At 41.9% G+C, this 22,446-nt stretch overlaps 1 protein-coding gene across 1 annotated transcript in view; it reads right to left on the reverse strand.

The window, feature by feature from the left end:
• The window catches only part of Vdup1 (arrestin family protein Vdup1), a 35,216-nt gene that overhangs the window by 7,115 nt on the left and 5,655 nt on the right, over positions 1-22,446 (reverse strand). The window contains exon 2 of the mRNA XM_019050746.2: positions 8,790-8,906. Within this exon, the coding sequence (XP_018906291.1) occupies positions 8,790-8,906 (117 nt within the window). The remainder of the gene's footprint in view (positions 1-8,789; positions 8,907-22,446) is intronic.

A 22,446-nucleotide genomic window follows, 5' to 3' on the forward strand; every position in this document is an offset into this window, starting at 1 on the left:
TTTTGAATACGTTGGTTTTTAAAACCAAACAGCTGTCAATTTATTCCCGTAAATTATCAGGAAATTTCATTTTAAATATCAGGAAAGTTCAAAATTATATTTTAGTAGACACCTTGCCCACGCCAACGATTTTTCCCGCATGTTGGGTCGTAGTTTGATTAGGTTTGGACCGGGGTTCGGTCCGCTGATAGTAGTCCGGACGATTATTCTATCGGGGGAGGGGGGGGGGGGAGGGCTCTCGATCAAGGATTTGTCGCGCTGCTGCATCTTTGAGTGCAATCGAGGAGTGTGTCGGGCACGACGCCGCGCCGTAACGCAAATAATATCCCCATTTTGTCACTCCATTACAGGAATGATCACCATAACAATGAACTAAGAGGTCCGGCAACAACGGTCACTCAGGTCGGGCGACAATGCACTCCGGTTGAGCCGAGCGAATCGCGGTTACGAATCCGGTGACAAATCGGTGGCACCGTTGCGTCCGTTGGATCGGGCGATGGCCAGTGGGAGGAAGATCCCAGGCAAAGACCCAACCGCCACATGCCGCTAGCCATGGGCCCTGACCTGGATACCCGCTGTCGCTGGACCGATACCTCTGAAAAAAACTCACTCCAAATTGTCCAACGACCGATGTTTGGTTACGGCGAGTTAAGGAGGGAGTCTAGAACAGGGTGACCACTTCTTGAAAAATCTGGAGTGTCCACTGGAAAAAAAAAACATTGGATCTAGAGTCCAGACTCTTAAAAACATCGACAAGAAAAAATACTCTTGATTCAATCAGATTTAAGCTTAAATCAAGAACCAAGCTTCTTAATTTGAGCGGATTTCCTTTTGATTTAAGCTTAAATCTGATTGAATCAAGAGTATTTTTTCTTGTCAATGTTTTCAAGAGTTTGGACTCTAGATCCAATGTGTTTTTTTTCCCGTGTCGAGTAGGTAAATTTTACTGGATCACGAAAAGTCTGCTAATTTTTTTTTGTTTAGGCACAATTTCAGACTGGCTTTCATTTCTTGTAAAAGCGGACGTTATCGTAGAAAATAATATTGCAATAATGGAACGCTATTAGATAGCATAAGTAGAAGTCAGAGCGAATCGCTGGTATTTAATATCAGTAAAGCAACAAGGGAAATTATTACCAAAGCGTGAACATTTTAATCAAGCTACAATTTTCTCAGATTTTGCCGAGAGCATGAAGAGCTTACAGCTCTGTTCAAAATCGCATGGATTTGAGCGAAAATGAGCGAATGCTCTTTCAAAAGAAAAGTTAGAAAATTTCGATCTTCGGCCAAGTTGCTTACGTATTCCTTGAAGTGCTTCCAAAAGAGAGAGGACAAACGGAACCAACCCAAGATGGAAATACAGCAAGGGAAAAGACGCGTGCTGTTGACGGCGCAGAGATACGACTATTCGTGCTTGATGGATGTAAGTGTTGCATCCACAAAGTTGAAGGCGCGATGGCGCGATGAGTGAACTCGCCATGCTGCCAATGAGGTGTAACTCAGATTCGAGAGAAAAATGGAATAATGAGGCCCGATTATGTATCTCCTATCTTCGACTGTGTCGATCACGTAGCCCTTGAATCACCATTACATATGAAACAAACTGTAACAACCATAACATGATAATAGAGCAAGAGAAAGAACCGCGTTGATGACGGCGCAGAGATACAACTATTCGTGCTTGATGGATGTCCGTGTTGCTTCTGCAAAATTGAAGGCGCTAGGTGTGAACGCGCATTGCTCCGTTCCATGTTGCCAGTGAGGTGTCACTCAGATTTGGGAGGAAAGTTAAAAAACGAGGCCTGATCACGCCTTTCCTATCGTCGGCTTGTTGACACTAGATTTTTTTCTCTCTCTCTCTCTCTCTCTCTCTCTCCCCCTCTCTCAATTTGACAGCTGTCTCAGAAACTTAACGTCAGCATGGATTTCAATAAATTTTACTCGGGAAATTCAACCATTGCAACACGATTCTATGATGTGTAGGTGCAAAGGAAGGACCCAATCTATGTCGTTCCTAAGGAATCGCTCAATTCAATTAAAACAGTCTAATTGTAAGGGTAAAAAAGTGCAAAAAAACGAAAATCTGATCGAAGCTAACAGTTTTCAACATATTTATCACATTGCATGTTTTCAATTTCAAGAGACCTCTCGCTTAAATATTCTAGTGAGAAGCATTTTAAATGAAACCATGACAAAATGATGTTGAAAAGTTAGCAGATTTTAAGTTCAAATTCCATGAATACTTGGAGCATTTTGAAATCCTAGAAACCTTGTCACCCCGCGACAGGTGTCTCCAAATTATCGCATTTTTTTGTCTTGAAAATACAAACGACTAAAGCCCCCAGTCAATCTTGTCAAAATCTACCAATGCTCACCCGATGACAGGCCAACCAACTGCGATCGGCGCAGACCGCATGTTAGCGCCTGCAAGACTCCAATAATACTTCAGGCATTGCGCGTACTCCACCGTGCGGCGCGCGCGCCGTTAGTGCCTGCAAGAATGCATGGATACTTCACGCATTGCGCTTACGCCACTATGCGCTCCTCAATCGTCGCGTTGTCGCGTTTTCCCGTTTCCCGTCTTATGTGGTTCAAAGTTCCGAAGTGTAAACAACGTGCAACAGCTGAACCGTTTGCTTAACGTTCAGAATGCGTTCGACTCGAGTGTTTATTATGAGCAGGGATTTTGAATTGTATCAGAAAATGTAGTATTTTGGTAAGTAGTTACTTTCAGTAATTTTCGTTGTATAAATCGTGTTTAAAAGGTTCACACTGAAAATCGTAGGGTAATTGCTCGAGAAAATCTACTGTACAAAAAAATATGAAAGTTTCGCATAACGCATAACGGGACCTAACTCTAGTCGTTTCCGCTACCCCTTTGACAACATCACCCCCCCTCCCTCGCTCATTCTGCGCCTACGCAATTCGGTAAAAAAGTGCAAAAACACGAAAAATCTGATCGAAGCCAACAGATTCCAACATATTTATTACATTGCATGTTTTCAATTTCAAGAGACCTCGCGCTTAAAATGTTCTCGTGAGAAGCAATTTAAAGGAAACCATTACAAAATGATGTTGAAAAGTTAGAAGATTTTAATTTCAAATTCCATGGAAAGTCGGAGCATTTTGAAATCCTAGAAGCCTTGTCACCCCGCGACAGGGTGTCTCCAAATTATCGCATTTTTTTTTGTCTCGAAAATACAAGCAGAAATTCAAGCCCCCAGTCAATCTTGTCAAAATCCACCAATGCTCACCCGATGACAGGCCAACCAATTTTTTTTTTTTTTCAAATAAAATAAAAGTGCGTTGTGTCAGACCCCTCAAAACTACTGTCCTATAGTAAAAAGTTCACTGGAAAAAAAAACACGTTTGATCCAGAGTCCAGACTCTTAAAAACATCGACAAGAAAAAATACTCTTGATTCAATCAGATTTTAGCTTGAATAAAGTACCAAGCCTCTTAATTTGAGCGGATTTCCTTTTGATTTAAGCTGAAAATCTGATTGAATCAAGAGTATTTTTTCTTGTCAATGTTTTCAAGAGTCTGGACTCTAGATCCAATGTGTTTTTTTTTCCAGTGTTGTTTGTTTTTTAAATTTTCCGCAGTCGGGTCGTTTCCGCCTGAGGGATCCAAACTAAACCTACTCACAATTTCACCAAATGACATTTTCGCCCCCCCCCCCCCCCGCCTTCCCCGTTCGTGTGGGAAACCCGGCGGGAACGATGACAACGGCGATTTCTCCGGCGTGACACGGCGCATGGCGCGCGCGTCACACGGTCTGACGCGTCCGGGTCGCGGCGCGTGGTCGCGTTTGACCATTTTCCACGCCACGATTCGCATGAAAATGTAGTCCAATAACCCGATGCCCGGTCCGGCGCGCCCTGCCAGATCGTGGCGGGAACCCTCGCTTTCCCCGGGCGGCGCCGGCGATTTCCCACGCAGGCGGGCAGCACCCCCCGACGCTGCGTGTGACCCCCTTTCCCGCCTCTTTGTCGCCGTTTTATGGATTACTCCACGCAGTGTTCTTCCACCTGTTTCCGTCAACTTCTGGCTTTTGTCGTCCGTGCCACGTGATAGGCCGTTCGCTTGCATACTGGGATGAAATTAACCAAAAATGTTGTCGCGGGTAGGACGGTTACACAGAGGCGCAGCTCATAAAACCCCTTTTATAAACTCCCTTTACCCCCCCCCCTTTCTGTCCCTATATTTACGTATATTTCGACCCATTTCATCGAGAAGGAACCAACCCACATTTTCGAAAAAATTGAGTTAAGGATATTTTTGAGTTCCTCTAGTTATATATTTCCCTCTGCCAAAAACTCAAAGTCGAAAAAAATATTAGTTTGTGAAAAGAGCGTTGAAGTTACTTTCTACACTAAATCTTATGGAGGAATAAAACTTCAAACCTCTTTTTCTCAGTTTCAAATTGATGTGGGTTGGTTCCTTTCTGATAAGTCCATTTAAGTGCCAATTTATTATTACAGTAATTGAATATTATTAAGTTAATTTTTCTTACATCTCTCCTCACTAATGTATAATAATTAAATTAAGTATTTTTGTCTCCGTATTTACATTAGTATGGAGTATGAAAGCCTGAAGAGGAAAAAAGGAGGAAGGAAACGATGGGGAAAAGAGAAGAAAAGGAGAGGAAGGGGCAGGAAAAGTGGGGACGAAGATGAAGAGGCATTGATTTGGGGGCAACAGATGCCTCTTTGGTCAGGAAATCACCCTTTGAAGCTTGATTTTTAAGCAAGAAGGCGCCGTTCTGGTGGTGGCGTGGCTTCTGGTTCTCATGTCTCTCTGCGAAAAAGAAGCTGCTCTTGTTGGCGCCTTCCTCTATCGAGAGGCATATTTGGAGACGACGCGTGGCTTCAAAGGCCGAATAGTCGCATCATTTCCAAATCTGATCATCAGTGTAGCAGTGTAAATTAGCGAGCAATGCAGCTGCTGGAGAGAATACTTTGATGAAGAGCGTCAACGCATAAATATCGCCTTCATACTGAAATGATACTTCCTCGCGTATCCTCAGAGGCCAAATAGTTGCATCGTTTAAAAGCCCAATGTGGCCTCATCTAACTACATTTGCTGACTGGGTGGTCTTGCAATTACTGGGATAATGCAAGAGGCCTCGAATAATTACCAGTCTCTATTCCTTTTTGCATCTCCCCCTCGATGGAGGGAGGGGGAGGGAGGAGTATTCAGGACGATATTAGCTAATTTTTGCCAACCAGAGGAGCTTCCTCCAGTTACGCCCCAACTCTGCGATTTTCCTTTCATAGAACGAGGGAAAACTCATCGTTACTGCAAGGCACGAGTTAATCTATCATTCTGGGGTAAGAATCTCATGAAAATTCAGGCGTTGCCTAATTTCCACTGATAAAATACGATTTTTTTTGGAAAACTCGTGAATTTTTCCCGCGAATATATCCTTTGAATTTTTCAGAGAATATTACTCACCATTCCAACTAGTGTATCTGAAAAACTTCAGAAAAAAATATTCACTAATTTTCTTGAATATATATTTCCCTCAAAAATATCCTATCAGATGAAATTTCGCAACGTCGGAAGGTGCATACGGCGTTTTCCCTTTGCACGGCAGTAATAACGTCAGAACTCGGATCCCGAGATGGTATTAGCGGAACCGTTACATCTATCAAATTGTAGCCTCGGTAGACATTTCCACCATCTGCACTCGAGGGAGGAGAGGGATTGTCCAAGAGGGGGGGGGGGGGGATTGGCGCGTGGGTCCGACGCGTGGCTGCGAGTCGGTGCGTCGCGGCGTCGGGTATTTATACTGTTGTTGTTGTTGTTGACCTCGCGGTGAGGCGGGGCGGCGGCGAAGTGCAATTGTTTCGATGGGATCGTCAAAGACAACAGGAGGTACCCACGGGCACCCATCGTCATCCGCACCTTGCAGTGCGGCTCTTTCTTCATTCGTTGCAGCGAGATGAAAGCTTGCCCTATGCAACCAAGAAAACATATTTAAGGTGATTCGATGGACGCCATATTTTGTGTCAGAACGACGTGCGATATATCGCATCGATTGGCTCTATTTTTTCAGCTACTAATAATTTTTCTCGCAATTCTGTTGTCAGAAGACTAAAGCACTCACTTGCCAATGTTTACAGACAAATTCAATGTAATAAAGGCGTGGTTTTTTTAGAGAGAAAACATCGCATTCGATACTGATATCGAAACTGCACTCGATTGCGATATTTTCTCCCTAAAAAAACCACGCCTTTATTACGTTGAATTTATTTGTTAGAATTGGTAAGTGAGTGCTTTAGTCTACTGACAACAGAATTGCGATCTCAAAATTTGAGACAAATTACGAGTAGCTGCAAAAATGGAACTAATTGATGCGATACATTACATGCCGTTCTGACACAAAATATGGCGTCCATCGAATCACCTTAAGTTCGTGTTATCGGCGAACCAAACTTGTATAGTTTTCTCATGAAACTTTGGAAGAATGTGACTTGGTTAAAACAGAAGTGATCTTGAATTTGCCGTCAAGAAGGTTTCCTCTTGAATCAAGAATAGAACCGCTTGATTTGCGAGCAGGTTTCCTGCTGATGTAAGCAACTTTCCTCCTAATACAGACATTTTCCCGTTACATTCAAGAGAAATCATTCTAGGCCGCAAATTCAAGAATATTGCAGCTTACATCAGAACCTGCCTAATATTGACGTCATTTCCATTGATAATCTCCAACGTTTGATCGGAATTAATTGAATCTCTCAGTTCGAAAACCACCCAGCAATGAAATTTTTCCTGAGACGATAAAAACTGCGTTACAATCGGAAAAGGAGCCAGAAAATCGTGAAAAATCCAAGTTGGGTTATTTTTGAACTGAGAGATTCAATTGTGACCGAAACATGTGGAAAGAGACCTTAAAGACGAGGAAATACCTATAGCAAATGCTCCGTTTCTTTTCACGAAAACTAACACCACGTTTCTTTTCAACCGAAGAAGTTTTGCATTGAGACTTCAGGAGCAAAACCTTCTTCAATTTTTTAGATTTTCGGGTAAAAAATGTGTCAAAATTTCCAGTGCATTTGCGAGAAGTATAGGAAAATTTTCTTCCGAAAGACAAGATCCCTTTTCATAGATCCGGTCACAAGTGGACTGCACATGGGCGTAGCTAGGGGGGGCCTACCCCCCCCGCCCAGAAAAACGAGCGCAGTTCCTCCCTGTCACCTCCCGCTCTCTTCACCACGAGAGGTGGTCCCATGGCCCACCCCCCCCCAGAGAAATTTCCTAGCTACGCCCCTGGGACTGCATTTTGCAATTCGGAACTAGAATTTCTGGCTCAGTATAGAAAGAGCGCAATTTCCCTGTGTAGGTACACACGTGCACGTGTTTTCACAGATGAGCCAGAAATTGTAGTTCCGAATTGCCAATTATTGCAATTCGGAACTACAATTTCTGGTTTGGCAATTGCCAATTATTGCATTTCAGAACACATGCAATTTGCAAAATGTAGTCGAATTACTTTAATCCCTCATTAATCGGCAACATCGGGGCAATCCAATTTTAGGATGAATATTTGCCTATTTAACCTGGAAATGATGCTCAATGATAAAACACAAATGAGACTGACCACCAGGAGCCACCCGATCGAATCGAGCCTAAACGGACCAACCGGAAAAGAGACCGAGCCAGGTTAATTGAAACTCGCCCAGTTGAAATTGAAACCCGCAGGAAATGGCCGGCTCATCATCGGCATTTCCCTCTGTTTTGTCGAAATCCGTGTTTCTGCACCAAATCAGGTCACCATACCAGCGCACGCTGCGCTGCTGCACTGTGGGAATGGCCGGATGGATAATCATCAAATCCAGTAATCCAGATCAGCTGTCGGCCCTAGCTGCTTAGCTCATCGTCATCAGGGGACCGTAACCGACACAGTTGCCAATTTTTCCGCAAATTTTAGTTTTATTGAGTGGCAGGCCTCATAGAAAGAAAGTTAGGGACTATACTGAAAGATGGTGGCCACTGCACTATAGATTGTCTGGCTATGTAGACCTTCCAGAAATGGACATATTTATGCTAAAAGCACTTAATTCCTTATAGCATGGATTCGTGCAAATTTAGTTACCAGCACTGACAGCATTGGCTACTAGGTTTGCTATTTAGCATGCAGATTTCATGACACTACTGAAAACGTTCTGGAGATTACCAACAGGCTAATGGTTAAACATACCGAAGTCCAGCACTATATGTGCTGGACTTCCTGGAGATTAAACATGCGTATAGTTAACACTATTAGGAATCTAGTGCTGATTGCCGGATTCTATGAAGATCATGTTCATATATGCAGTCAAACTATCTAGGTATGATTTTTTTATCCAAGCAGGGTTGCTGTCGTCTAACGTAGTTTCTACTTTTACAAATACAAAACACTCTTTATTTTTGCATCATAATTTACACCACGGAAGTACTTTAAAGCGTGAATACGAAAAATGCTTATTTTTCTAATCTCAATCGTTCCATGGATCATAATTGAGTATCGGTAACTTATTTATTTAGAAAATACAAAAATCTCTCGACCGAAAGAACATTAGCGTGAATTGTTACTCTCCTTCGTGCGCACTACCTTGCTCCTAGCTGGTATCCAACCTGATCAGAAGTTTCTCTTAATTGTAAGAAACCTATCATTAATCTCAGCTTCATTAACTTTTGAGTTATTGGTCCACTCGTGGGGCTCAATTATTTAATCATAATTTAAGATTTCTTTTTCCAGAGCCGAAGGTGCAAAGATCGGCTCGAAAGTTGAGTTGTGAACTTACCAGGCTCGCCTAGAAGTCGCATCCGGAAATCGATGTAATTCTCCTTATCGTATATCCGCTCTTGCCTCTGGCTTTTCAGTCTGACCACTCCTTCGCCCACCACGTGGAAATGGAGACCTGAAACACGGAATTGATTTTTAAAGATGATACAAATCATAAAATTACAGTGAGTGAACAGGGCCGGATTAAGATGGTGGCCACATGGGCCGCGGCCCATGGCGGCAAATCTATAGGGGGCGGCAAATTTTGCAATTTGTTAAAATGTAGGTATAAAAAAAATTCGGATTTAGAAAAAAAGTTATAAACGAGAAAAGGCGACAAAATCTCTAATTTTCCGGTAGTATAGTAATTTCTGCTTTTGTCGTCTTTCAGTGATATAAGAGGCAGCACCTTAATTAGTCGTTAAGAGAGAAACCAAACACGCAATTTGGCCTGGAACGGCCAAACCGACCGGCGGCGAGAGAAATGATGACGAGGACTTGAGATGAAAAGGAGAAGCCCTCGGCGCGGCAATCGGCATGTAACACATATTAGCGCCTAGAAGACTGCACGAATACTTCACGCATTGCATCAAAACACAGTGCGGTCATTGCGGACAGCGTGAAACGGATAGCGCCTACAAGAATGAATGAATACCTCACGCCTCACGCATTGCGACAAACACAGTGCGGTCAGCGTGAGACGCATAGCGCCTACAAGACTGCGTGGATACTTCACGCACTGCGTCAAACACAGTGCGGTCTGCGAGGCGCGACGGCGGAAGTTAAAATCATCAATCCACATTTATGTTTGTTCTTTCATAATTTTTTCGTTCATTTCTTATGAACGGAAGGCCTTGTCCACACAGAGAAAGGTTTACGAAACTTATCTTTCGCGCAAAGTTCCGTGAACTTTTGCTGGTAGTGTTGACAGGGCTTTCCCAAGAAATGTGTTCAACACCAGTAAACGCGTCTTATGCACCCCTCTCCCGCTGGCACGTTCATTTGATGGTTTTCATTGATGTTTCAAAACGAATGAGAAGGGGGCGGCAAATTACTAGCGGCCCATGGGCGGCAAGTAGGTAAATCCGGCCCTGTGAGTGAACACATGAGAATTGAACAGAAGAAGAAAATGGGATGAAGTTAGCCCCATGGTATCGCAAATCGTGTTCTACGTGATATTTTGGTTAATTAACATATAACTTTGTAGCTCGTCTAGTGGTCCATTAGCTTGTAACGAAGGGGCCACGCCCTCTGACCGCTCCGCGGTCCAACACCCCGATGCGCTTCTCGCCTCTGACGTTATGCATCAGGCGTTATCCTTACACTTTATATTATAGAGTAAGATCAGATCGTGCGACAAGATCAGCTTCCAAATTTTCAAGTTACGGTCAAGAAACCACAGGCTGCTCTTCGCCGTGAAAGCGCAGCGGTGCGGGCCAAGCCTTGGCTATCTCGGTCATCGGCGTTCGGCGGTTGCGTTAGGCCCCCCCAAATAAGGCGAGCCGGCTTCCGACCGCTCCGCGCGCCAGCTTCATCGCAGTCACCAATCACAACGTCAAAACACTCGTAAAAACGAGCGAGTAGGCAAACAAATCCATTTATTATAATTACACGAGCCAGCCACTCCAGAGAACGGCCCTCCCACACCTCATTTGCCGAGAGATCCGAACGCTTCGGATTTATCTCGAGTTCCGTGAGAAGGCGCACGTACCATTTGCTGGGACCATCAATCGATATTTTTTAATAATCTGGGGAAAGGTACTCGAGATGAGTGACTTAGTCTCCAGAAAACCGTCAACTCGGTTTCTGCACTCAATTTTTATTAGTCGTGCAGATCACCTCACCTACTTTGTTTCGCAATTAATTGACCGTTATGTTTCACTGTTCTAAATTGCTGTGAGCGTCTAGCTCAGCTCCTACGTAACTCCTGCAGGAAAAAGGGGATTTGAGTATGCGTCACAAAGCAAAGGAGAGATAACTGAATCCTAACGTCTTGTAACAGTTCGCACTTGGCGGAAAAGAGATGAAACAATAATGTGAAATAAGTTAGGAAGAAAAAAAAAAACTAAATTAAGAATATTTAGGAATCGAGAGGAAACAAGAAATTCTAGGTCATTTTTGTCTACAGAAATAAGCAGACAAAATTTGGGGGTGGGCTATGCTCGCCCTTGTTATGTGATCTCAGAAGAGAGATTATAGGTTTGCGCAACTAATGCACTACAAAGGAAGAATCCAAAACGAAAAAAAACGTTTACATTATTTGAGCGCCTCTGAAACCACCGACTAATAGTCTCTAAAATTTTAGTGATTTTTCTATGCCGGCCATACATAAAGCAATATTTTATTCAATTTTGAAAAAATTAACAAAAAAGTAGCGGTTTGATGTCTCGTTAAAGACACCAATTCAGCCAAATCTTGAAGAGCAAAAGTTATTTCGGAGGGAGTCTTTTCTGCGGTGGTACAATTTCAGATAATAGTAACATCGAGTCAAATCGCCTGAAAAATGTCAAACTGCCAATACAAGTGAGAGAGATATGGGACGGGTGCCTTTTATCGCCGCTCTGGAAAGCATTTCTGTTTGTTTTTGAACAATTTAGCACGGAAGAAAATTACAAACCGTCGAATTCAGACGGGTCTGTAAAACGAAATGCCGCTCTTTTTTATGTACCTACTTAGTGCACTGAAGCAAACTGTACTTACCACACGAGCGTAGCGTATCTGCTTAGTGTATTGCACATTTCCTCCGCAAAAATAAGTCATAGTCCAGCTCCAGTAGGCGTGTTAGACGGTAGGTAGTGTAGGTATTAATTGCAATCGTGCAATCTGAATCGCCTCCCTAGCGGATGCCATTCGCAGGTGAGCTAAATCTGGACCGCGCGGATACTGATTGGACGTATTTCTATCAAACGGAGCTATGTGCATTAAGACATTAGTCCTGAGACCCATAAGTATATGTGTATAACAGGGCTCACGCCATAATTCACATAGTTCCGTTTGATATGAAAACGTCCGATTATGCTCTCCTCTTATGCATTGATTTATTCATTATGCAAGCGAGAAGTGTATTGATAGCTGTTCCTTTTCAGTGTCAGGAATTTATAGTTGTCGTTTTCCGTTACAAAGGCATCAAAATCCGTTGGTGGATCTGAAGATCTTTTTTGCGCATTCGCCGCAAGTGTGCAATTGGGCGTGTTTATGCTGAAAGGAGCTATGTTACATGCGATCCCTATGCGCACATAGTTCCTTTTAGCACGGATAAGTTCAATTTATTGTGGGATGAAGGGGAGGGATTGACAACTATGCGCTGTGTTAGTCGTACGCTCTTAAACACACGGCCAAACGTGTCATTATTCCATGCTGTGAAGCATGAAATAATAGCTCTATATTTTTTTCTCGAAAGCAAAAACGCTTGGAGCAATAATCGAATGAAATAAAGGGCGCATCATTAGTCTGAAGGTATCAAACAATGATCAACAAGAAACCTAGCGATGTACATCACGATTTTGTCGCATACAAAGCAAATATTTCTTTTTATGCTCAGAAATGCCACCACGTTAAACGCAAAGACTTGTTACTGTGCAATAAAAACATAAAGTAATACTTCACATTTTTCATCCCTGGTAATTCTTTCACCAGTTAGAGAATTAGTGCAAATAATCAGCTGATGGATATATTTTATCTGACCATCAAGAGGTTCAAAACAATGAATAAATAAGAGTGATTCATGTTCTCACAATATGATCCCTCCTTTCGGAGTATAAAGATAAAGAGCAAAATGTTAACACTACTTTAAAACAACGACAAATCTTTGCTACGTATATAAAATGACAAGAGTTTCGCATGACGCAATACGGTATTTTACGCTGGGCGTGTCCGCTATCCCTTCCACATCACCCCCCCCCCCCCGCTCATTCTGCGCCACACACTGTAACGAAACATAGGATTGCCCGGTCATGGACTTCCTCCGCAACTTCTTTCCGCTATATCCTTCGATCTTTATGAAATTTCAGGTCAGAATCATGCGTTCCCGAAGTATTTTCATCGCAGAATCCGATTTTGACCTTAGTTTTGCCGATTTTCAAACGGAAATGCATGTTTTCGGGTGTTTTTATGAAGTATTGCTCAGGATTGTAGGAACCAAGGTGTTTTCGTAGATTTTCTCTCCAGTTTCTCTCAACTGTTTCACTCCCTTTTCCAAAATTTCAAGTTAAATTTCACATAATCTGAAGTATTTTTATCGTAGAATTCGATTTTGACCATAGTTCTATCGATTCATCGACGCCAACATTACATCACATCAACATTAAGGAAGAAGTATCGGGTACAATAAAATTATGCTTTAATATATCTGATTATTGTGCAGTTATTTCAAAGTGGAATAATTAGAACGTATTGAAACAATAGGAAATTAAAGTAAACCGTCAGTTCATGAAAAAACTCTATACTTATTCAGTATACGGTTCGCTATTAGAACACAGTTGACAGAAAAAATCGGTTGGAAGGCCTATGTAATCATCTTATTCGCTGTCGTCCGTTCCGCCATCGTCCATCGATTCCTCTACTTCCTCTACCTCTCTTCAAGAGGGTCCTCTTCGAAGTTGATGTCACTGCATGTCATTATTGCTATGATGAAGGACTAGAAGTGCAGTGGCCTCATGATTTTTAAGATTTTGCGATTAAGATTATTGCGTTTTTATTGTTGTTATCAACCATATACAACTGTTTAATGTAAAACTGATTATTTGATGCATTTCCTCTTATCCCCTCGATTGTTTTGGATACCAGATTCAGGTGGCATAACAGTCATCAATAAATGGTCTAGTAACAGTTAGGATAAAGTCCCCTCGTCGATCAATTTACCTCTAATCCTACGATGGGAAATCCGCATTGGCCAGTTACGCTGTACGTCGCGTCTTAAGCGGATGGAATGTAACCATATTTGCTGATGTTTAACACTACTATGCGTAGTCATTATTATGTTCACAATATTACTTAGATGAAACTGCTACGCCTTACTTCGCAGGGTCTAATAATTAGATTAAGCGCATTTAGCAACCTGCGATATTTGCTTTCGAGAGAGGCAAATACCTCTAAGCTGACACCGGGGGGAGGGGGGGGGGGGGTTATAATTTAGGTATCTTGGGCAGAGGAATGCTGGTCTTAAAACCATACAAAATATATGAACAATTGTACATTTTCCAATTTTTTAGGAGGGACGTCCCTACGTACGCTTTTGCAGGATGCCTTGTGCCGTCTGCAAAATTCAATAAATTTCGCGAATGTGCAGCTATCTGCAAGCAAATATGGCTGATTATCATTCTCAAAAGATTACTGGAGCACGCCATATGCTTACTTTTTTGGCAAAATGCGGCACAATTTTTAAAAGCTTGCTTAAAGTTCAATTTTCATGTTTCTGAAGCGGGTAACTTTAGAGATACGTGGTAGCCTTCAGCGTCGAGATAATTTCAAATGTGGCCAGTGAAAAATGTTCCGTAGAGTCTTAAAAATAAGTTTCAAGCATCAAAATTTACATGGGTTAATCTCACAACAAAATATAAGGGTCGAATTGAGTTTGACGGAGAGAGACCCGCTCGTGCCGTCTGGCCTTTTCAGACGAAAATCAAAGAATCTCACGAATCTGCGCCTATCTGCAGCCAAATATGGCTGATTATCATTCTCGAAGGATTACTTGAGCACGCTATATGCTTACTTTTTCGGCGAAATGCGGCGAATTTTTTGAAAGCTTGCTTAAAGTTCAATTTTCATCTTTTTGAAGTAGGTAACTTTAGAGTTACGTGGCAGCCTTCAGATTTGACATAATTTCAATTATTACCAGTGAAAAATGTTCCTTGGAGTCTCAACAATAAGTTCCAGGTATCAAAATTTACATGCAATAACGTCACAACAAAATATAAGGGTCGAAAAGATTTTGACGAAGTGTGACAATTTCAGGAACAGCGGAATCTGCCACATTTGAGGAGCTCTAGGAAAAAATTGGAGGAAAAAAATTGAAAATACATGCTAGATTCGTATAGTATGAACCCTTAGGAACACTTCATGCCCACTCCGGATCCAAAATTAGAGACACCCCCATGTCCGACCTTTTACCCATTTCGTCACAGTGTGCGCCAATTCAATCCGTTACCCTTCCTCATGAAGAGATACCCTTCCTCCAACCCCGATTCTCCTTCCTGGCCCTTCCGCTTTTTGTCAACCATTCCCAGTTATGAATGAAGGGAAGAAAATTAGTTGAATTTTGTGTGGGGTTTTATTCTTTTTATCAGAATAAATGACAAATGGTCCATTCAGAGTGTAATTGGCAAAAAACTTTAAAATCACAAGTTGAAAAATGCTGCGCGAGTTTGAATGGTCGCGCTAAACACTGCGATCGGCGCAGAACGCATGTTAGCGCCTGCAAGACTCCACGAATACTTCAGGCATTGCGCGTACTCCACCGTGCGGCGCGCGCGCCGTTGGTGCCTGCAAGACTGCGTGGATACTTCACGCATTGCGCGTACGCCACCATGCGCTCCTCAATCGTCGCGTTTTCCCGTTTCCCGTCCTATGTAGTTCAAAGTTCCAAAGTATGAACAACTTGCAACAGCTGAACCGTTTGCTTAACGTTCAGTATGCGTTCGACTCGAGTGTTTCTTACGAGCAGGGATTTTTAATTGTATCAGAAAATGGAGTATTTTGGTAATTAGTTACTTTCAGTAATTTTCGTTGCATAAATCGTGTTTAATGTTCACACCGAAAATCGTAGGGTAATTGCTCGAGAAAATCTTCTATACATAAAATTATGATAGTTTCGCATAACGCATAATGGGACCTAACTCTAGTCGTTTCCGCTACCCCTTTCACAACATCACCCCCCCCCCCTCGCTCATTCTGCGCCTACACAATTCGCTACCCTTTCTCATGCAGAGGTATTCCTCCACCCTCAATTTCTCATCCTGGTTTTCTCCGCTTATTGCTGACAATTACCAGTTCCATGTTCATGCGACACGTTCGTTTGTGTGGTTTAGCCAGGTTTTTTTTCGTTCTTTACTTCTATTACTACTTTCTTCCCCTTACTCATTTGGTTCCAAAGATTTTTTCAGTGAGTCAAGAATTAATCTTTATAAAATTGCTTTTTTCCTCATGGTAAAGTATCATTATTATTGACCCCCGCGATAATTCTGAGCATATTTTTCCTCATGAAACACTCATTTAATGAAAATGTATCTTCCCGTATTGTAAAATATCATTGTTATCGATTGCTTCAATTTCTTAGCCTGGGGGCTTATCATTAATTTCTTATACTTCATCTCCTCTCACAGTTTGGAAAATCGATTTTGGATATCAAGAATACGGTCCCCAGATGAGCCCACTCAGTGGCGTGGTATGCTTTTCGATAGATCGATTTATCTGCCATTTAAACCTGTGGCAAAGGATCGATAAGCAGCGTGTTCGCAACGAACATCTAAATAATCGATTCTTCACTATAGCTTCAAATGGGGAAATGTCGATAATCGATCACTCACGCCTCGCCACTGAGCCCACTTCATAGATTAACCCACGAGGGGTCCACGAAGCAGACCTTAGAGGGCGCGCAGCGCTCGGGGGGTTAAGCCGCGTAGCGACCAGGAGACGCACCCCCTAGTATCTTTTCAAAATCAATTAGTAATACTGGGAAGTGATAAACGATGATACGAGAACATACTCTGTGTTGTGTGCGTCCTGGATGACTTCACACGACCTTCCCACTTTCCTACCCATGCGTTCGAGTCTCCCGGGAAATCAGTTGTCACGGTCAGCGTTGTGACTCTAAACTTATTCAACAATACAGGAGTAAAAGCTAAGGCCTTGGCCGTGGCAGTGTTGTCTTTTTCACGTGAAAATTTGTCGAATCGCTCTTGTTTTGATGAAATATTTACCGGATTTAGCCTCGATTGACAACAGAGATGGAGGAGAGTTCGCACGAAGAACAGTGAACGTTTATCACAACGCTTAGCTCTTCATCTAGGTTTCGTCAGTGGGAAATCTTCATCGTCTACCGCAGAAAATAATGAAACATCTTACACATTATGAGCATTCAGTTGCATTGAAGATGAACATTGGGGGGGGGGGGGGGGTTATCGCATTTATATTTTGATCTGTCCGCTGATGTGCCCTTGTAAATCCAGGATTTTGAAACAATACCCAAAATTGCTTAACGCACAGCATTTTGAAAACTGCTGGACTTATTACCTTTAGTAAACATACAGATTTTAACCTAGCAAAATAAGCTAATAAGTAAATGAGGGTAAACTTGTTTTTTATCTCTTTCTTTTCGTTACCCAAGAATTTATCATTGGCATTATATCGATTGTTTTTAGCAACTGGATTTTTTTTTTCTCATCTGAAAATTCGTTCTCTTCTCTGAACACTATTGTTTTACTTTTAGAAAGCAAACTTTACGTCTTTTGTAATTACTTCTCGTAATTTAGAATTGTAATTATAAGTAGTTGTTTTCTATCTCACTTAAAATTCAGTATTAAAACAAGGATATTTGAAGCCGCATTCAATATTGCAGTCTGACGATCGACGTGGTTAGATTACAGTTAATGTGACATGATCTTGTGATGTTATCAGACTCCTTTTATCCTCTCAAGTATTACGCGAAACCACGAGGCAGGTGTCAGGAGGCTCCAGAAAAATCGGAAATCGTGGGTGTCCAAACTTATTTTTGTGCAAGGTACAAAGCACGATTTGAATTAGCGGATATTTTGAGGTGGCCGTCCCATCACGACTTCTCTCAAAGTCGTTTAGGGGAATGTACAGTTTACACTGGATCTCAGAATTGAACCTGCACGATTGCAAGTTTAGTCGACCATAAACGCCCAGGTGGCACAATTAAAATCGACTTTAATCTCGGCCTTCAAATAAATCACTAACTCGTTTGTACCTCCAAAACTTGCTGCCTAAGGTCTGGGGAGGCTGTAAACTGCCACCCATTTCCTGGAAACATGGACAACTGCCCCCCGTATAAATTTGAAAACTGCCACCCGACTTGACAACTGCCCCCCGTGTAAATTTGACAACTGCCACCGGTAGTGACAACTGCCACCCGTTGAAATTTGACCAAGGAGCGCGATTGAGCGGGGTCGCACAGTTTACCAAACTTTCCTTCACACTTGGACAGGCTGAGGACTGTCTACTGAAAATCAACACATGATAAGAAATTGAGCAGTGTCTGTGATGATTTTTAATAGGCGTGTTTAAAAGTTATTTTTTAATACAATTTTTTTAAAATTTTTTAATATGGTGAAAAGAGGTCAATGGGCTCTTAGTTGAAAGTAGTGAAAAATTGTAAAAAGTATTTTTACAGTAATTTACAGTATTTTTATAGTAAAAAATAGTTAAAAGTAGTAAAATTTTAGTAAAATTACAGTCAAAGAGTACATCACTACTAGGAGCTTTTTTCATCATTTGGCATTACTCTTAGTTGAAAGTAGTGAAAAATTGTAAAAAGTATTTTTACAGTAATTTACAGTATGTTTATAGTAAAAAATAGTTAAAAGTAGTAACATTTTAGTAAAATTACAGTCAAAGAGTACATCACTACTAGGAGCTTTTTTCATCATTTGGCATTACTTTTGTTATTCTTTTTTTTCTTTTTTACCTTTTGAACTTTCTTCTGACTTTTACCTTCTTTCTTTTTGGTGAGGTTGGTGGGATTTTTGGCGAATTTAGTGGAAATTCTTTTCATGAAGTCATAAAGGGACATCACTTCGCCTTCTTTGTTGGGGATTTTTTCATCAAATCGCTTGATGACAGCATCCACCCACTTACTTTTTTTCTTTACCTGGGATCTCCGAAAATCTCTAAATGTCCGCTTCGACCCTCTGTGCGCCGAAATTCATGTGGGTGGCAGTTGTCAAATTTACACGGGTGGCAGTTTTCACTACCGGTGGCAGTTTTCAAATTTATACGGGTGGCAGTTTTCATACAAATTTCTTGAAAACTGCCACCCGGGTGGCAGTTTGCCGTCGCCCTAAGGTCTGACCTCCGACTCGCGCGAGATAGAAAGAATAACGTGACGGCACCATGTGAATTCGGTCAAGCCCCTGCAGAACATCTGATTTCCCAGCGCTGAAGTTTTAATCATTTTGGTTAACTTTTGATACTAAAAATGACCTCTTTTCTCATAGTTTTTATTATTGAACGCAAGTTCTCTGGATTTTGAATAAGCATTTTAATAATGCTAGTTTTCATAAATTATATCTTACATAATCTTAAAAATGCCCATGATTATCAATGGTCTACTTTTCCTTGCAAAGTATACTACGCTGATAACAATCCGCGCTTGGTATGATAGATAGATTGGTTGATAGCTGTACAAACACTGTTCTTCCATATTGTGGATCATCACGTTCAGCGTCCTGAGGGATTCTCGGCTGTAATAACTAGATTCCATGGTTACGACGAGTTACCTCTCGCGGATAGATAACTGAACATGGCTCTGCGGCGCTTTCACCATTCCAAAGATTAGCATACAAGAATCAGTCAATATTACCTAAATTAAACTTATCAATCACCGTGTCTACCCCACACTTTCTTCGAATGTCAGCATTTGGCTCGTAAAAGAAATTAATTTTTCACGTTAATCTGTTTTTTTTTTCTTCTTATTTTTGAAATGTGGAAAGTACTTTATTCGCATATTGCATCTAGTAATCATGATTAAGTGTACAGAAATAGTTAGCCAAAGATGCGTATTTTAGAAATTATATGAAATATGCATCTTTGGCTATAGCCATTTCTGTATACTCAATCTGTCTTTATGGGAACGGTTCGTTGAGCAAGTTTCAAAGCAAATTTTTACAGTCGGGCAAAAATCAACATACAATTAAATTATGTGAGTTTTAATGTTATTTTCATACATCCACATGGTTTTCATCTCAGATGGTTCTAAAATACGGAAAAAGATTTGTGAAAGCCACTCGAGCTTCACATCTGGAGATATTTACAACCGCCAACGGTCCTCGCGATATCTTCGGAAATTGAACACTCAATTTCCTTTGGAAAATTGATCTCCCAGTCGTACTCGCAGATCAAAAATTTCTAGAAAAGTAAAAAAAAATCGGGAATAGGACCGGGAATTTTCGGAAAAATCTCTGATGACTGTTCAAAGTATCAGTGATAATGTATACGTGAACGAGTGTATATGTTTCTGTGTCAAGCAGTGGCGTGGCGTGAAAGATCGATTATCAATATTTCTCCATTTGAATCTCCATTTGAACCCCTTGATAATCGATTATTTTCCATAGATTTAAATGGCAGATCAATCGATATATGCAAAGCACGCCACGCCACTGGTGTCAAGTGTTTCTGTGTGCGCATATGTTTCTCAGGAATGATCTTTTATCCGGGCAAATTCACACTTAGATCCCTACACAGTCGCATCCAATGCCAACATCAAAGACCACCAAAAGTCATTTGGCCACCATCCAGAGGCGGATCCAGCAATTTGGCAACACCCGCGGATTTCCTCCATTTAACCTATGTTAAATAACCTTTTTCCTATGTTAAATAATCGATTCTTGTCGGAGCACCTGGCCCCTTCAAGAATCGATACATTTCCATACGTTTAAATGGGGGGGGGGGAACAATGTTGTCAGTTTGCTGGATCCTCTACTGCCACCACACGAAAAAATGATGGTGCTGCGACAGACCTTTTGTTCATACGGCTCCCACAGTCTTGTACACTACAGAACTTTTGGTCGTGGGAACAGAGTGCTCTGTTCCCACGACAGAAGTTCTGTCTCACAACAGAAAGTTCTGTAAGTGTAACAAAGAAACTGTGGGAGCCGTATGAACAAAAGGTTCTGTCGTCAGCACCATCCATTTTTTTCTGTGCACCGCTATTTTGTTTCCGTCTCACGCCGTAACACAAACTTCACTTGGAAAAGCATCCCGGGGAAAAAAGTTGCTTAGATCTAGAGTGCAGACTCTTACTAACATTTACAAGAAAAAATACTCTTGATTCAATCCGATTTTTCCTCGAATCGAAGAGCCGAGCCTTTGATTTAGGCGGATTTCCTTTTGATTCAAGCGAAAATTCCGACTGAATCAAGAGTATTTTTTCTTGTCAACGTTTTCAAGAGTCTGGACTCTAGCAGAGTACCTGTATAGCGAGAGAATGGACAGATCGCTTCATGGAGGGCTTAGGGCCCAAAAGTGCAGCCACTCTTCTAACCAACTTCTAACGCACACAATTTCACTGCCAGTCTGCAGATTCCAATTCTAACGAAGATGGCTAAGGAAGTACATAAATGAGCGTTCTTCCACAAAAATGAGTAAATTTATGCAAAAACTAAGTCAAATACGTGCTTTATAAACGATGGTTCGTAACAATTGTATTAATAAATCGCTCTGGATAATTGAAATTCATAGGTTGGCTGCATTTCTGGGCCCTAACTTTATTCGCGGAGGCATCGGTGAAGGCCTGATGGATTTTCGGAGTTTCATATCTGTCTGCACTTTTGCTATGCAGGTACTCTAGACTCTAGATCCAAGCGACTTTTCTTTTAGTGGTATAGCAAATCTGCAGAGGAGGTAACCCGAATAGGCAACATGGACCACGTATCGAAGACGTTCATCATCGTTCCGCCGTTTAATGGCGTGCGGGACCCGGGCCAAATTGATCGTCTGGCAGCCGAAACGCGGGCCGCTCACGTATAGACGAGCTTGGAGCTTGCGCTTCGTTTACGACCGGTCCGGACACCAGAAGTCGCGCTTACGTCCAAGACTACGCTCCACGCACGAGGCCCGCGTCTCCACTCGGTCCCGGCCCGGCGCCCCCCTCCCACCCTCCCTGTCTATTCACTTTCTCCGTCGAAGCACCACTCGTAGCGTGGCCATGATCGCGAAGAAAGCCGCCGATCATAGACAAAATATTATGAGGGCCCGCAATGCCATCTTCTTTATAGTATCGACGTTGTTTTTGGGAAGGAATGGAGATGTTGCATGCGTGAGGGATTTGCGATTTGACTGTTGTTTCTTATGTAAAAGTTCGCGAGAAACACGATGGTGCCACTGGTTTTCTCTGAAATTATCTCCCAAGCTCAAAAAAAGCTCTCAAAGTGAGGCCAAAATGGAGGGGATATCCAGCCCTACCCTATGAGAGTCCACCTCTACATCAAAACAAACTCTCCATGCAAAGATAGGGAGCAAATGCATTGACAAGGCTGCAAATTTCTTTGGGGACTCCAGAACTGAAAACACGGCAACCCTGCTAATGTATTTGCTCCCTATCTTTGCATGGAGAGTTTGTTTTGATGTAGAGGTGGACTCTCAGGTAGGGCGGGATATCCCCTCCATTTTGGCCTCACTTTGAGAGCTTTTTTTGAGCTTGGGAGATGATTTCAGAAAAAACCAGTGGCACCATCGTATTTCTCGTCAATTTTTACATAAGAACCAATGGTCAAATCGCAAATATCTCACACATGCAACATCTCCATTGTGTTGGTTTGAATGATAGCGGTTTTGTAACAGTCTGCAAAACAAAGACTCAGTTTGGCAAACTTGCTTCGAAAATCGCCTACTTCGACATTCATCAGTCATCAATAGGATAATAAAATGCTCGACAAATTGGCAATTAATCATTACCGGGCGAAATAAGTGTTGATCCCCGAACTTAATTTCTGCTCCGCCCA

Source organism: Bemisia tabaci, chromosome 6 (genome assembly GCF_918797505.1).
Source record: "Bemisia tabaci chromosome 6, PGI_BMITA_v3".
Lineage (NCBI taxonomy): Eukaryota > Metazoa > Arthropoda > Insecta > Hemiptera > Aleyrodidae > Bemisia > Bemisia tabaci.